Raw genomic sequence first — 13,457 nt, 5'->3', positions numbered from 1 at the left:
CTGATCTTCCATGAATTACATCTTAGTTCTATTTGCTGTGTGCATGTTTTACAGAGATCTTAAGTAGAATAAATTACAATTCTTTATAGAATGGAATTCCTCGTTGGCCAAGTGTGATTGGACACACAAGGAATTTGTCTTTGGTGCATCTGCTCTCTCTGTACATAAAGAAAAACAAAATAGAACCCATTCTTCAAGAATCGTAGGACAACACTTAGTGATAGTCATAGGTTACTAATAACCAATCAAATTGTACTAGGAAACAAATAAGACAGTATAAATGTTAAAAGATACAAGCAACATGGTTATAGTCATAAGTGGGGAGAGAGAAGTACTAGGAAAGAAGAGAATAATAATAATAATAGTAATACAGTCTTAGTAGATAATTTGACAGTGTTGTGGGAATTGGTTGTTTAGCAGAGTGAGGGCATTGGGGAAAAACTCCTTGTGTCTAGTTGTCTTGGTGTGCAGTGCCCTATAGCGTCGTTTTGAGGGTAGGAGTTGAAACAATTGATGTCCAGGATGCGAGGGGGTCTGTAGATATTTTCCCGGCCCTCTTTTTGACTCGTGCAATATTCTGGTCCTCAACGGAAGGCAAGTTGGTAACCGTTGTTTTTTCTGCAGTTCTGATTCTCCTCTGAAGTCTCCGTCTGTCTTGTTGGGTTGCAGAGCCAAACCAGACAGTGATGGAGGTGCAGAGGACAGATTCAATAATTCCAGACTCAAAAATTATATATCTATTTTGAACACACACACACGCACACCCGCCACTCCAAACCAGTGTTTGTCAACCTTGTGGGCTTTTAATATGTGTGGACTTCCAACTCCCAGAATTCCCAAGGCGGCATATTGTCGTGATACACTGATTCTTTCTGTAGATAATTTTAATGGGATTTTATCTGTTAGTGATAAAAATCCACAGTATTCATGAGCAGTTTATCCCAATTCACAGCAAAAAGTCTATAAACTTGTATTTTGGGTCTCAAATCATGTTATGATTAAAAGTAACAGGATTGCCTTTCTTTCCATCCAGGATGCCAATTAAAAAAATATATATCATAGGAAACCCCCCCCCCCCCCACACACACAACAGAGTGTTAATATTTTGCGTTGTTAGCACTTCTGTGTTCAGAAAAAGGGGCAAAAGGAATGAACTCACCACCTTATCAAACCACAAGGAAACCTTATCAGTAAATTAAGATAGCAGAATAGCTAGTGGTTTAAAAATGCTTGCAAATTGTTTTTCACTCTTTGTCTCTTCTCTCTGTCTCTCCTCTCTCTCTCTCTATCTGTCTTTCTGTCTCTGTCTGTCTTTCTCTCTCTCTGTGTGTGTCTCTTTCTCTCTGTCTCTTTCTCTCTGTCTTCTGTCTCTGTCTGTCTCTTTCTCTCTCTCTCTCTCTCTGTCTCTTTCTCTCTCTGTCTCTTTCTCTCTGTCTCTTCCTCTCTCTCTCTCTCTCTCTGTCTCTTTTTCTCTCTGTCTCTTTCTGTCTCTCTGTCTGTCTCTCTTTCTCTCTGTGTGTGTCTCTTTCTCTGTCTCTTTCTCTGTCTTCTGTCTCTCTCTCTCTCTCTGTGTCTCTTTCTCTGTCTCTGTCTGTCTTTCTCTCTGTGTGTGTCTCTTTCTCTCTCTGTCTCTTTCTCTCTGTCTTCTGTCTGTCTGTCTCTCTTTCTCTCTCTGTGTGTCTCTTTCTCTCTCTGTCTCTTTCTCTGTGTGTGTGTGTCTCTTTCTCTGTCTCTTTCTGTCTGTCTCTTTCTCTCTGTCTTCTGTCTCTTTCTGTCTGTCTGTCTTTCTCTCTCTCTCTCTGTGTCTCTTCTCTGTCTCTTTCTGTCTCTGTCTGTCTGTCTCTTTCTCTCTGTGTGTGTCTCTTTCTCTCTCTGTCTTTCTGTCTGTCTGTCTTTCTCTCTGTGTGTCTCTTTCTCTGTCTCTTTCTGTCTGTCTGTCTTTCTCTCTCTGTCTCTCTTTGTCTCTCTGTGTATCTCTTTTTCTCTTTCTCTGTCTTTCTCTTTGTCTCTTTCTCTGTCTGTCTGTCTCTCTCTTTCTCTGTGTGTGTCCGTCTGTCTGTCTCTGTGTCTGTCTGTCTCTCTCTCTCTCGGTGCATATATCCCGTCGATGTGCAGAAATTGACATGTTGCTTTGTGTCTGCAAGCGGGTTGCAACAACTGAGTTGCCTAATTGCAGCTGAGTAGCAACTCCAGCACTTTGGATATGTGTGTGGTGCATATCTTGCTACTGTGAAGTGTGTTATCAGGAGGAGGACTCTCAGATAAGGAGAGGGACAGGGACAGTGTGCAAAATTATTCTGGTTTAGCAGAATTGTGGTTTGTCGGCCCACTTTTTGTAAGCTAAGAATAGAATTGATGCATTTCTTGGCTGTGCATTAAGACAGCTCCCTTAGGAACCAAGTTCAAGGTCATTCGGTCATTTTGGCAAGGAATTGGCTGTGTTCCTCCCTTCATTTGAGACAGGAAGCTAAGATTTCTTACCCCCTCCCCAAGCTTTATAGAACCTGGTGCCTTCTCTTGCCCTAGTTCCCATCATCCCCAGCCACGGGATGGCTTTGGGTAATAGGGAACGTAAGCTTGAGAAAACCCTGTTTTCCCTGGCCTTTGGAATGCTTCTGATACAATAACAATGGACTTATATGCCACTTTGCGGTGCTTCACAGACCCTCTCTAAGCGTTTAACTCAGTCGGCATCTTTCCCCTCAACTACCTGGGTCCTCATTTTACCCACCTGGGAAGGACGGAAGGCTGAGTCAACCTTGAGCTGGTCGGGATCGAACTGCTGGCAGTGGGCAGAGTTAGCCTGCAATACTGCATTCTGGAAGGTAGGTAGGTAGGTAGGTAGGTAGGTAGGTAGATAGGAAGGAAGGAAGGAAGGAAGGAAGGAAGGAAGGAAGGAAGGAAGGAAGGAAGGAAGAGTCAACCTTGAGCTGGTTAGGATCAAACTGCTGGCAGTGGGCAGAGTTAGCCTGCAATACTGCATTCTGGAAGGTAGGTGTCTTACCCCCCACAGTATTTTTTTCCAGAGAGTAAGTCATCTGTGTACCAAGTTTGGTTGAAATTGCTTGAGGCGTTCTAGAGTTATGCTGGAACACACATACACACACACACACAGCCATTTCTATAGATAGAAGATAGGTAGGTAGGTAGGTAGGTAGGTAGGTAGGAAGGAAGGAAGGAAGGAAGGAAGGAAGGAAGGAAGGAAGGAAGGAAGGGTCAACCTTGAGCTGGTCAGGATCGAACTGCTGGCAGTGGGCAGAGTTAGCCTGCAATACTGCATTCTGGAAGGTAGGCAGGCAGGCAGGCAGGCAGGCAGGCAGGAAGGAAGGAAGGAAGGAAGGAAGGAAGGAAGGAAGGAAGGGTCAACCTTGAGCTGGTTAGGATCAAACTGCTGGCAGTGGGCAGAGTCGACCTGCAATGCTGCATTCTAATAGGAAGGGAGGGAGGGAGATAGCAGTAGCACTTAGACTTCTATCCTACTTCACAGCGCATTACAGCCCTCTCTAAGCGGTTTACAGAATCAGCCTATTATTCCCCCCCCAGCAGCCTGGGTCCTCATTTTATCGACCTCGAAAAGCCAGAAGGCTGAGTCAACCGTGGGCCTGGTGAGATTCGAACTGCCAAATTGCAGGCAGCTGGCAGTCAGCAGAAGTGGCCTGCAGGACCGCCCTCTAACCACTTTAAAACATAACATTTTAATGGCATCCCACTTCTAGCAGATGCAGGCAGCGCCTGCCCCATCAAAATAGAATCGAAGCGGGCCGCTGAAAACCCCCCCTCTGCCTCCCCCCCCCCACCCTCCCCCCCCCTAAAATAAAACCAATGGTCAATTTTATTCTCCTTTTCAGGTGGTTTTTAAAGCCAAAGCGAAATATCGTCCTGAACTGATCAAAGGCCTGTGAGTATTTGTTATTTCTCCAGCGTCTTCATGGGGTGGAAAAACCCAGTCCTTGACTTACAACCATTCACTTCGTGCCCGTTCAGTCACGACGGCAGCTTACATCCGTTTTTCACACTTTCACACTTTAACGACGGTTGCGGCATTCCTCCGTGATCAAATTCAGGTGCTTGGGCCGCTTGAGAGCAGCAAGAATTGCATTTGCACAAGATTGGAGAAATTAGAACAGCCCGCCTGGCGGAAACATAATTCGAAAAATACTGGATAGGTGCAGAGATGGATAGATTGACGTTGAAAATAAAAGATAAAGGAGATAAAGAGTATTATTCAACATGGGATAGGTTTTTCAGTGGTTAGATATCAGAGGTAGAAATTAGAAGAAAGATAAATAAAAATAGATAAATAAATACATAATAAAAATAAACAAAAATAAAAAATAAACAAAAATAAGAAATAAATAAAAATAAATAATAAATAAAAATAATAAATAAAAATAACAAATAAATAAAAAGTTCGGATGCTTGGCAACTGGCATGTACTTATGACAGTTGCATTGTCCCGAGGTCACATGACCCCCTTTTGCGACCTTCTGACAAGTCGAGTCACCAGGGAAGCCGGATTCGCTTAACAATCAGATTTACCAGCTGCAGGGACTCGCTTAACAAATGTGGCGAGAAAGGTCGTAAAACGGGACGTAACTCATTTGACAACGGTCTGGCTTAGCGGCATAAAATTTGGGGCTCGATTGTGGTCGTAAGTCGAGGTCCACCTGTGTCGTCAATGTTGTTTATATTATAGGGGCTTTGTTGGTCCCGAAGAAATAAGTTGTGGGATCTTGTCAGTCGCTCCTTTCTCAGAGTTGGGTTGTTTTCCCCAGGTTGCTGGTGCGAGGGGCGTGCTTCGGGGCCAGCGTCCTCTTCCTGGCGGTGAACGTGGCGTGCGCCGTGCTGGTGCGGGCAGGCCAGGCTGAGCCCTGGGCGGTGGTCCTCGCTCGAGTTCTCATCAGCGACTCGCTGTTCGTGCTGGGAGCCGTCTCGCTCGCCCTCTGCCTGTTCCTCGTGGCCCGTGGCTCCCCCTCGACACGCATCTACCTGGAAGCCAAGGTGCCCCCTTTGCTTTTTGCCCTGTTGCAGAATATTCTCTTATTCCATTCCAGTTCATTCCATTTTGTTCTTCATTCCAATATTTCTTTCCTATTCTAGTCTGTATTCTATTCCTATTCTTCTATTATGAATTCTATTCTATTTCTATTCTATTATGAATCCTAGTCTATTCTATTCTATATTCCAGTGTTATTCAACCTTTTTTGTGCAAAGGCACACTTTTTTTCATGAAAAAAATCACGAGGCACACCACCATTAGAAAATGTTAAAAAAATTTAACTCTGTGCCTATATTGACTATATATAAAGTAATTCTCCCACAGCACACCTTACACTATGTCATGGCACACTAGTGTGCCGCGGCACAGTGGTTGAAAAACACTGCTATATTCTATTCCTATTCCTATTGTATTATGCATCCTATTCTATTCTATATTCTATTCCTATTCTATTATGAATCCTATTCTATTCTATTCCTATTCTTCTATTATGAATTCTGTTCTATTCTATATTCTATTTCTATTCTATTATGAATCCTATTCTATTCTATATTCTATTCCTATTCTTCTATTATGAATTCTATTCTATATTCTATTCCTATTCCTATTCTATTATGAATCCTATTCTATATTCTATTCCTATTCTATTATGAATCCTATTCTATTCTATATTCTATTCCTATTCTATTATGAATCCTATTCTATTCTATTCCTATTCTTCTATTATGAATTCTGTTCTATTCTATATTCTATTTCTATTCTATTATGAATCCTATTCTATTCTATATTCTATTCCTATTCTTCTATTATGAATTCTATTCTATATTCTATTCCTATTCCTATTCTATTATGAATCCTATTCTATATTCTATTCCTATTCTATTATGAATCCTATTCTATTCTATATTCTATTCCTATTCTATTATGAATCCTATTCTATTCTATTCCTATTCTTCTATTATGAATTCTGTTCTATTCTATATTCTATTTCTATTCTATTATGAATCCTATTCTATTCTATATTCTATTCCTATTCTTCTATTATGAATTCTATATTCTATTCCTATTCCTATTCTATTATGAATCCTATTCTATATTCTATTCCTATTCTATTATGAATCCTATTCTATTCTATATTCTATTCCTATTCTATTATGAATCCTATTCTATTCCTATTCTTCTATTATGAATCCTATTTTATTCTATATTCTATTCCTATTCTATTATGAATCCTATTCTATATTCTATTCCTATATTTCTATTATGAATTCTATTCTGTATTCTATTCCTATTCTGTTCTCTCCTCCGGGATTGGGTGGCCTATAAATAAAATTAAACTTGAAACTTGAAACTATTATGAATCCTATTCCTATTTTTCTATTATGAATCCTATTCTATTCCTATATTCTATTCCTATTTTTCATTTCTCTTTCTATTCTATATTCTATATTCTGTTCTATTCCTATTCTTCTATTGTGAATCCTATTCAATTCTATTCTACTCTATTCTATTCTATATTCTATATTCTATTCCTATTCTATTATGAATCCTATTCTATTCTACTCTTCACTATTCTATTCCATTCCATTCTATTCTATTCTATATTCTATTCTATTCCTATTTCTATTCCTATTCTTCTATTAAGCGACGCGGTGGCTCAGTGACTTAAGACACTGAGCTTATCGATCAGAAAGGTCGGCAGTTTGATGGTTCGAATCCCTAGCGCCGCGTAAGGGAGTGAGCTCCCGTGACTTGTCCCAGCTTCTGCCAACCTAGCAGTTTGAAAACATGTGTAAAAAATGCAAGTAGAAAAATAGGAACCACCTTTGGTGGGAAGGGAACAGTGTTCCGTGCGCTGCCGGGGGCGTTGAGTCATGCTGGCCACCTGACCACGGAGACGTCTTCGGCTCTTCGGCTTTGAAACAGAGATGAGCACCGCCCCCTAGAGTCGGGAACGGCTAGCACATATGTGCGAGGAAAACCTTTACCTATTATATTTTTCTAGCTTTTAAAATTATTCCCGGTTTCCATTTCATCCTTCCAGTACCTCTTGCAGACCGTAGCAAAAATGTATTACAATGCCCCAAGCCTGGTGTTTTAATCTGCAATAACCCACCTGCAGACTAATCGCCTCTTTCTGAAACAGGGCACTACGCTGTGCCAGACGGCGGCCATGGGGGGAACCATCGTCCTGCTCTACGCCAGCCGCGCCTGCTACAACCTGGCAGCTTTGGCCCTTTCCTCCCGCACGCGGCTTGACTCCTTCGATTACGACTGGTACAACGTCTCCGACCAGGTGAATCCTTTTGGGGGGGAAGCCGAAGAGCAGCTGGGGGGGGGGAGGGAATCTCCAGCATCTTGGACTACGCTTTCTGTTCTGACCCCCTCCTCCGTCCAGGAACAAAAGCTTAATGAGAATGTCCTTTAATAGCAAGTCCAGACTCTCGGTGGCTGAAAGCCAAGTAAACAAACAGATAAGGAGTTTGGCAGCAAGCCCGAACAAACCTTGGCAGCAATGCAAACAAACTGGCAGCAATCCAACCTGCCAAGTTAGTTTCTCTTTAGTCCAAGCGTTGACTTCTGCAAGAAGGGCGTGGCACAAGCAGTCTCTTTTATAGTTTGGAGAGGAGCCTAATGACCGTCAGCTGAGCATAATTACCTCCTGTAGTTGTTCTTGACGCCGAGTAGCCCTTCGATGGCGTGCATCCCGGAACAACTCACTGCTGGTTTCTGGATCACTCTCCCTTGTCTCCTCCCCACTGGTCCAAGGCTCAGGCGCCACCTGGTGGCCAACCAGCCTCTCTGCGCCCTGCTCAGAGTCGGAACCCTGTCCAGGGTCCTCCACATTCTCCAGGGCCGACTCCTAGGGCCCCTCGCTGTCGGAGTCTGGTGGCAGCTCCAACGGCTCCTGCTGGGAGCTTTCCATCCTTCCCTCCCTTGAACAAGGAAGCCTGGGGCAGTTTTCCCCAGGGCTCCGAAAAGAAGAATACTCAAATGCCCACTTCCGTAGTATCCGACTGACAAAGCTGGACGGGTGGCTGGTAGCCCATTTATACGCTGTCCTCGAATTGTGACCCTTTAGGGAGCCCTGCCCATCATGGTCCTAAATTGGAACACCCACATAACCAATAGTTTTTTTTTTATTCTTCCAATTAAATTGCTTATTTATTTTTGTTACCTAATAAACATTTCTTTTGTGAGCAGAGTATTGTCTGAATTCCCCCTTTAACTTTCCCACCAAAAGACATCACTCATTTTACATTATACTTCCCTTATTTCCAATTTTAGCCGTTATTATTTTCCTTCTGTTTCCAATTTCGAGTTTTTAACGTGCACAAGCCATATAGTTTTTTTTTCTTTCTCTCTCAAAATAAACGATTGATCCGTTCTTTTCCATTTCTGTTTTCCATTAACAACAGGAACCTTCCAAGTTTCAAATTTCAAGTTTGATACCATCAACATGACATAATTATTTATCAGCTTTAAGGTTCTTAATATAAATTCCCGCACGTTCTAATTCAAACATATTTTTTACCTTGTTAACAATTTCTTTCTACTGGATCATATCATTCTGCTCTTCTATTTCTATTTTTTTTCTCTCTTTCTTCTTTTTACCACATAACCAACTTGGTTTTATGCTATTTCGATGGTGGGACACTGCCAACAAATGTAAATAAGGCCCAAAGTAACCCCCAGGGAGGTCCATCGTAACTTGGAATATTTGCTAAGTGACCAGTCATAAACCGAGGAGTGCCTATAAAAATTTGGGAGTAAACAGGTGTGTTTTATTACCTGGTCTCTTTCCCCCACTTCCAGGCCGACCTCATAACCGATCTCGGGGACCAAGGTTATATCGTATTTGGACTCATCCTCTTCGTTTGGGAGTTACTGCCCACTTCGCTGCTGGTGGGATTTTTCCGGGTGCATCGGCCGGCTCAGGATATGGTGAGTGGGATGTTCGAAGGGTAAGAGACTCTGGATTTTAATGGCGGCGCTGATATCGGGGGCGCGAAAGAGCTGGAGACTCTAGAAAGAGTGCAGAGAAGAGCAACAAAAAGGATTAGGGGACTGGAGGCTAAAACATATGAAGAACAGTTGCAGGAACTGGGTAGGTCTAGTTTGATGAAAAGAAGAAGGACGAGGGGAGACATGATAGCAGTCTTCCAATATCTCAGGGGCTGCCCCAAAGAAGAGGGAGTCAAGCTATTCTCCAAAGCACCTGAGGGCAGAACAAGAAGCAATGGGTGGAAACTAATCAAGGAGAGAAGCAACTTGGAATTGAGGAGAAATTTCCTGACAGTGAGAACAATTAATCAGTGGAACAACTTGCCTCCAGAAGTTGTGAATGCCCCAACACTGGAAGTCTTTAAGAAGATGTTGGATATCCATTTGTCTGAAGCGGTGTAGGATTAGGGAGATAGATAGATAGGGAGATATGGAGATAGATAGATGATAGACAGACAGATGGTATTGGAGATATATATATATATATATATATATATATATATATATATATATATATATATATATATATATATATATATATATATATATATATATATATATATATATATATATATATATAAATGATAGAGAGATGATAGATAGATAGATAGATAGATAGTAGACAGATGATATTGGATAGATTGATAGATAGAAAGATAGATAGATAGATAGTTTAGGAGGGAGATAGATAGATGATAGATAGATAGATAGATAGATAGATAGATAGATAGATAGATAGATAGATAGATAGATGATAGATAGTAGACAGATGATATTGGATAGATTGATAGATAGATAGATAGATAGATAGATAGATAGATAGTTTAGGAGGGAGATAGATGATAGATAGATAGATAGATAGATAGATAGATAGATAGATAGATAGATAGATAGATAGATAGATAGATAAGAAGAGAGAGAGAGAGAGAGAGGCCTTACCATGAGTGGCGTGGTGGCCTAGAGGTGGCGCTCTCGGCTCACAATTTGGAGGCTGTGAAAAGGGGTTGTGTTTTACTTAGCAGGGTGGATTAAAAATAATTTTAAATCGGGTATTTTAATCAAATTTATTTTAATCAAATACTTTTGGAGTAAAAATCTTATCTATAGATGGTTTTCCATTGAAGGTAACATTCATAATTTAGTTTGCTCAGCCTGAAACGGAGCTCAGTGGGGTCGCATGAAGCTGTCTATTCTGCAATATTGGGACTGTCAGAGGAGCCGTCGCAGGACAGAGATGACAGTGGGTCTTTCCACAATTATGATTTAAATCGCGTCGATTTAAATCCGATCTAAGTTCCTAGTCCCTAAGTAACAGGGTGGATTTGATTTAAATCGAGTCGGTTCCAATCAAGCCTTTTTACTCGTGATTTGATTTGTGACTTGATTTAAATCAGCTCGTTTTAAATCGAATCCGCCCTGTTAACTTAGGGACTAGGAACTTAGATCTGCCGAACGCGATTGCTGTGCAAGGAAAACAAGCCAGCCAAGAAGCAGTCAAATAACCAGCCGGCAAGGGGAGGAAAGCTGAAATGGGTCTTTTCCCTCCCCTGACAGAGCGCCAGTCGGGTCTTCAACCGGCAGCTCGGTGTCTCCCGTTCTTATTTCTTCGACTATCCTGGGCAGCGAGAAAACGAAGGACTGACTAGCAGGTAAATCTCCCTTTTTCCCATCCTTCAAATACCCAAGAAAACCTTCCCGGTAACACAGGAGGGGGAAAAAGAGAGAGGGGGGGGAGAGAGGGGGAGAGAGAGAGGGAGAGAGAGGAGGGGGGAGAGAGGGGGAGAGGGAGAGGGAGAGGGGGAGAGAGAGAGGGAGAGAGAGGAGGGGGGAGAGAGGGAGAAAGGGGGGAGAAGGAGAGAGAAAGGGGGAGAGAGAGGGGGGAGAAAGGGGGAGAGAGAGAGAGAGAAAGGAGAGAGAGAGAGAGGAAAGGGGGAAGAAAAGGGAGAGAGGGGGAGAAAGGGGGAGGAGAGATAGAGAAAGGGGGGAGAGAGAGAGAGAAAGGGGGAGAGAGAGAGAGAAAGGGAGAGAGGGGGAGAAAGGGGAGAGAGAGAGAGAGAGAGAAAGGGGGGAGAGAGAGAGAGGGAGAGGGAGAGGAGGGGGAGAGGGGGGGAGAAAGGGAGAGAGAAAGGGGGAGAGAGAGGGGGGAGAAAGGGGGAGAGAGAGAGAGAGAAGGGAGAGAGAGAGAGAGAGAAAGGGGGAGAGAGAAAGGGAGAGGGGGGGGAGGGAGGGGGGAGAGAGGGGAGAGAGGGGGAGGTGAGGGGAGAGAGAAGGGAGAGGAGAAGGGAGAGAGAGACAGAGAGAAAGGGTGAAGAGAAGGAATCTTCTTCTCCCCCTCTCCTTCTCTCCTTCTCTCCTTCTCCTCCCCTTTACCCCGTTCTTCTCCTTTTCCTCCCTCTTCTCCCCTCCTTCCCTGTTCTCCTCCTCATTCCCCCTTCTCTTCCTTCTTTCCTTCTGCATGCGGGTCCGCATCTTGTCCACTCCTCCCTTCATTTCTTCTCCCTCTTTTCTGCAGCCTGACCGGCGGACGAAGCAACAGCGGGACCTGCTACGGCTCGATCAACCGCAGCGGGGAGCACGACTGGTTCGGCGGCCACCCGCCCACCGCCCCCCTTCTGTTCTCGCAGGCGGCCGCCTCCGGCAGCCATCATCATCACAGCCTTTACTCCACCCCGCAGAACTGAGGCACGGAGGTCGGACGGGAGGGCGGCCTTCCCCCCCCCCCGCGCCCTTCCCACACACACTTAATGCTGCACACTTGTCTCCTGCGTGTATAAATGAGTGCCGGGTTGCGGGGGGGGTGGGGGAGGCAAGAGGGGAGACAACCGGCATGCAAACAGGGTACTAGATCCACACTGCCCCATTCCCTTCCCCCCCCCCCCCTTTACATCCCTCGCTCCCTTCTGAATTTTAGCCCGAAAACCTAGGCTCCATCCTTTAATTCTGGAGCTGGTTGGTGATTATTATTATTTTTTTTGCTGGAACCCCTTGAATTTCCCTTAGATATTTAACCCATAGTATATCGAGAACACTCGCACTTTAAACGACATGGGGGGGGGGGCTGCGCGTTTTATCTTTGGTGTTGTTGAAAGCAGATTTCTGTGAAATGGGCAGAGGGGCATTCTCTTTCTTTTTTCTCTCCCTCCCTTCTCTCCCCCTTTCTCTACCTCCTCCTTCCCCCCTCCCTCCCTCAAAAAGTAGCCGTAGCTGCCGTACGATTCGGAATAAGCTTCTGTGCACTTCCGCTAGACACTTCCGCCGTTTTGGTGCTATATCATCGCTTGCCCCTTCCAATAAATGGATTTTGTGTTAGCGACAGGATGTCTGGTCCATTTTTTTCTCAGAGAGATGATTAGATAGATAGATAGATAGATAGATAGATAGATAGATAGATAGATAGATAGATAGATAGAGATAGATAGATAGATAGATAGATAGATAGATAGATAGATAGATAGATAGATAGATAGATAGATGACAGACAGACAGACAGACAGACAGACGGAGATGATAGGTAGATAGGTGATAGACAATGATAGACAGATGATTGATAGATGATAGACAGAAAGAGACAGACAGACGGAGATGATAGGTAGATAGGTGATAGACAGATGATAGATTGATAGATTATAGATGAGAGATAGACAGACAGACGGGGATGATAGGTAGGTGATAGACAGATGATGGATGGATGGATGGATGGATGGATGACTGGATGGATGATAGACAGACAGACGGAGATGATAGGTAGATAGGTGATAGACAGATGATAGACAGATGATTGATAGATGATAGACAGAAAGAGACAGACAGACAGACGGAGATGATAGATAGATAGGTGATAGACAGATGATTGATAGATGATAGACAGAAAGACAGACAGACGGAGATGATAGGTAGATAGGTGATAGACAGATGATAGATAGATTGATTGATTGATAGATTATAGATGAGAGATAGACAGACGGAGATGATAGGTAGGTGATAGACAGATGATGGATGGATGGATGGATGGATGATAGACAGACAGACGGAGATGATAGGTAGATAGGTGATAGATGATAGACAGATGATAGATAGATAATATAATAGACAGAAAGAGACAGATGGAGATGATAGGTAGATAGGTGATAGACAGATGATGGATAGATTGATAGATGATAGATAGATTATAGATGATAGATAGACAGACAGACAGACAGAGATGATAGGTAGGTAGGTAGATAGGTAGATAGATAGATATGATAGATAGAGATGACAGATAGATAGATAGATAGACAGACAGAGATGATAGGTAGGTAGGTAGGTAGATAGATAGATAGATATAGTAGCCTATAACCCAATGTTGCCCAGGTGTTTGTTATAGGGGGAAAATATCCAGACAACGTAATTTCTAATGTTGGATTATCCCCCTTACCAGAGGAAGTCACCTTGTGGAGTACCATGAAGCGTTACC

General features: G+C 43.2%; 1 protein-coding gene across 1 annotated transcript in view; it reads left to right on the top strand.

Annotated features, from left to right (window-relative positions):
* The window catches only part of GPR137 (G protein-coupled receptor 137), a 23,737-nt gene extending 11,576 nt beyond the window's left edge, over window positions 1–12,161 (top strand). Inside the window, exons 6-7 of the mRNA XM_087705213.1 lie at window positions 10,559–10,653; window positions 11,517–12,161. Of these exons, the coding sequence (XP_087561339.1) occupies window positions 10,559–10,653; window positions 11,517–11,685 (264 nt within the window). The 3' untranslated portion in view covers window positions 11,686–12,161. The remainder of the gene's footprint in view (window positions 1–10,558; window positions 10,654–11,516) is intronic.
* The last annotated feature ends 1,296 nt before the right edge of the window (window positions 12,162–13,457 follow it).

This window comes from Thamnophis sirtalis, unplaced genomic scaffold (genome assembly GCF_051295495.1).
Source record: "Thamnophis sirtalis isolate CommonGarterSnake01/CBP01778 unplaced genomic scaffold, rThaSir2_p1.2 scaffold_2, whole genome shotgun sequence".
In the NCBI taxonomy this organism is placed as follows: domain Eukaryota; kingdom Metazoa; phylum Chordata; class Lepidosauria; order Squamata; family Natricidae; genus Thamnophis; species Thamnophis sirtalis.
The sequence above is the reverse complement of the archived record's forward strand: the minus strand, read 5'-3'. Positions and strand labels throughout refer to the sequence as shown.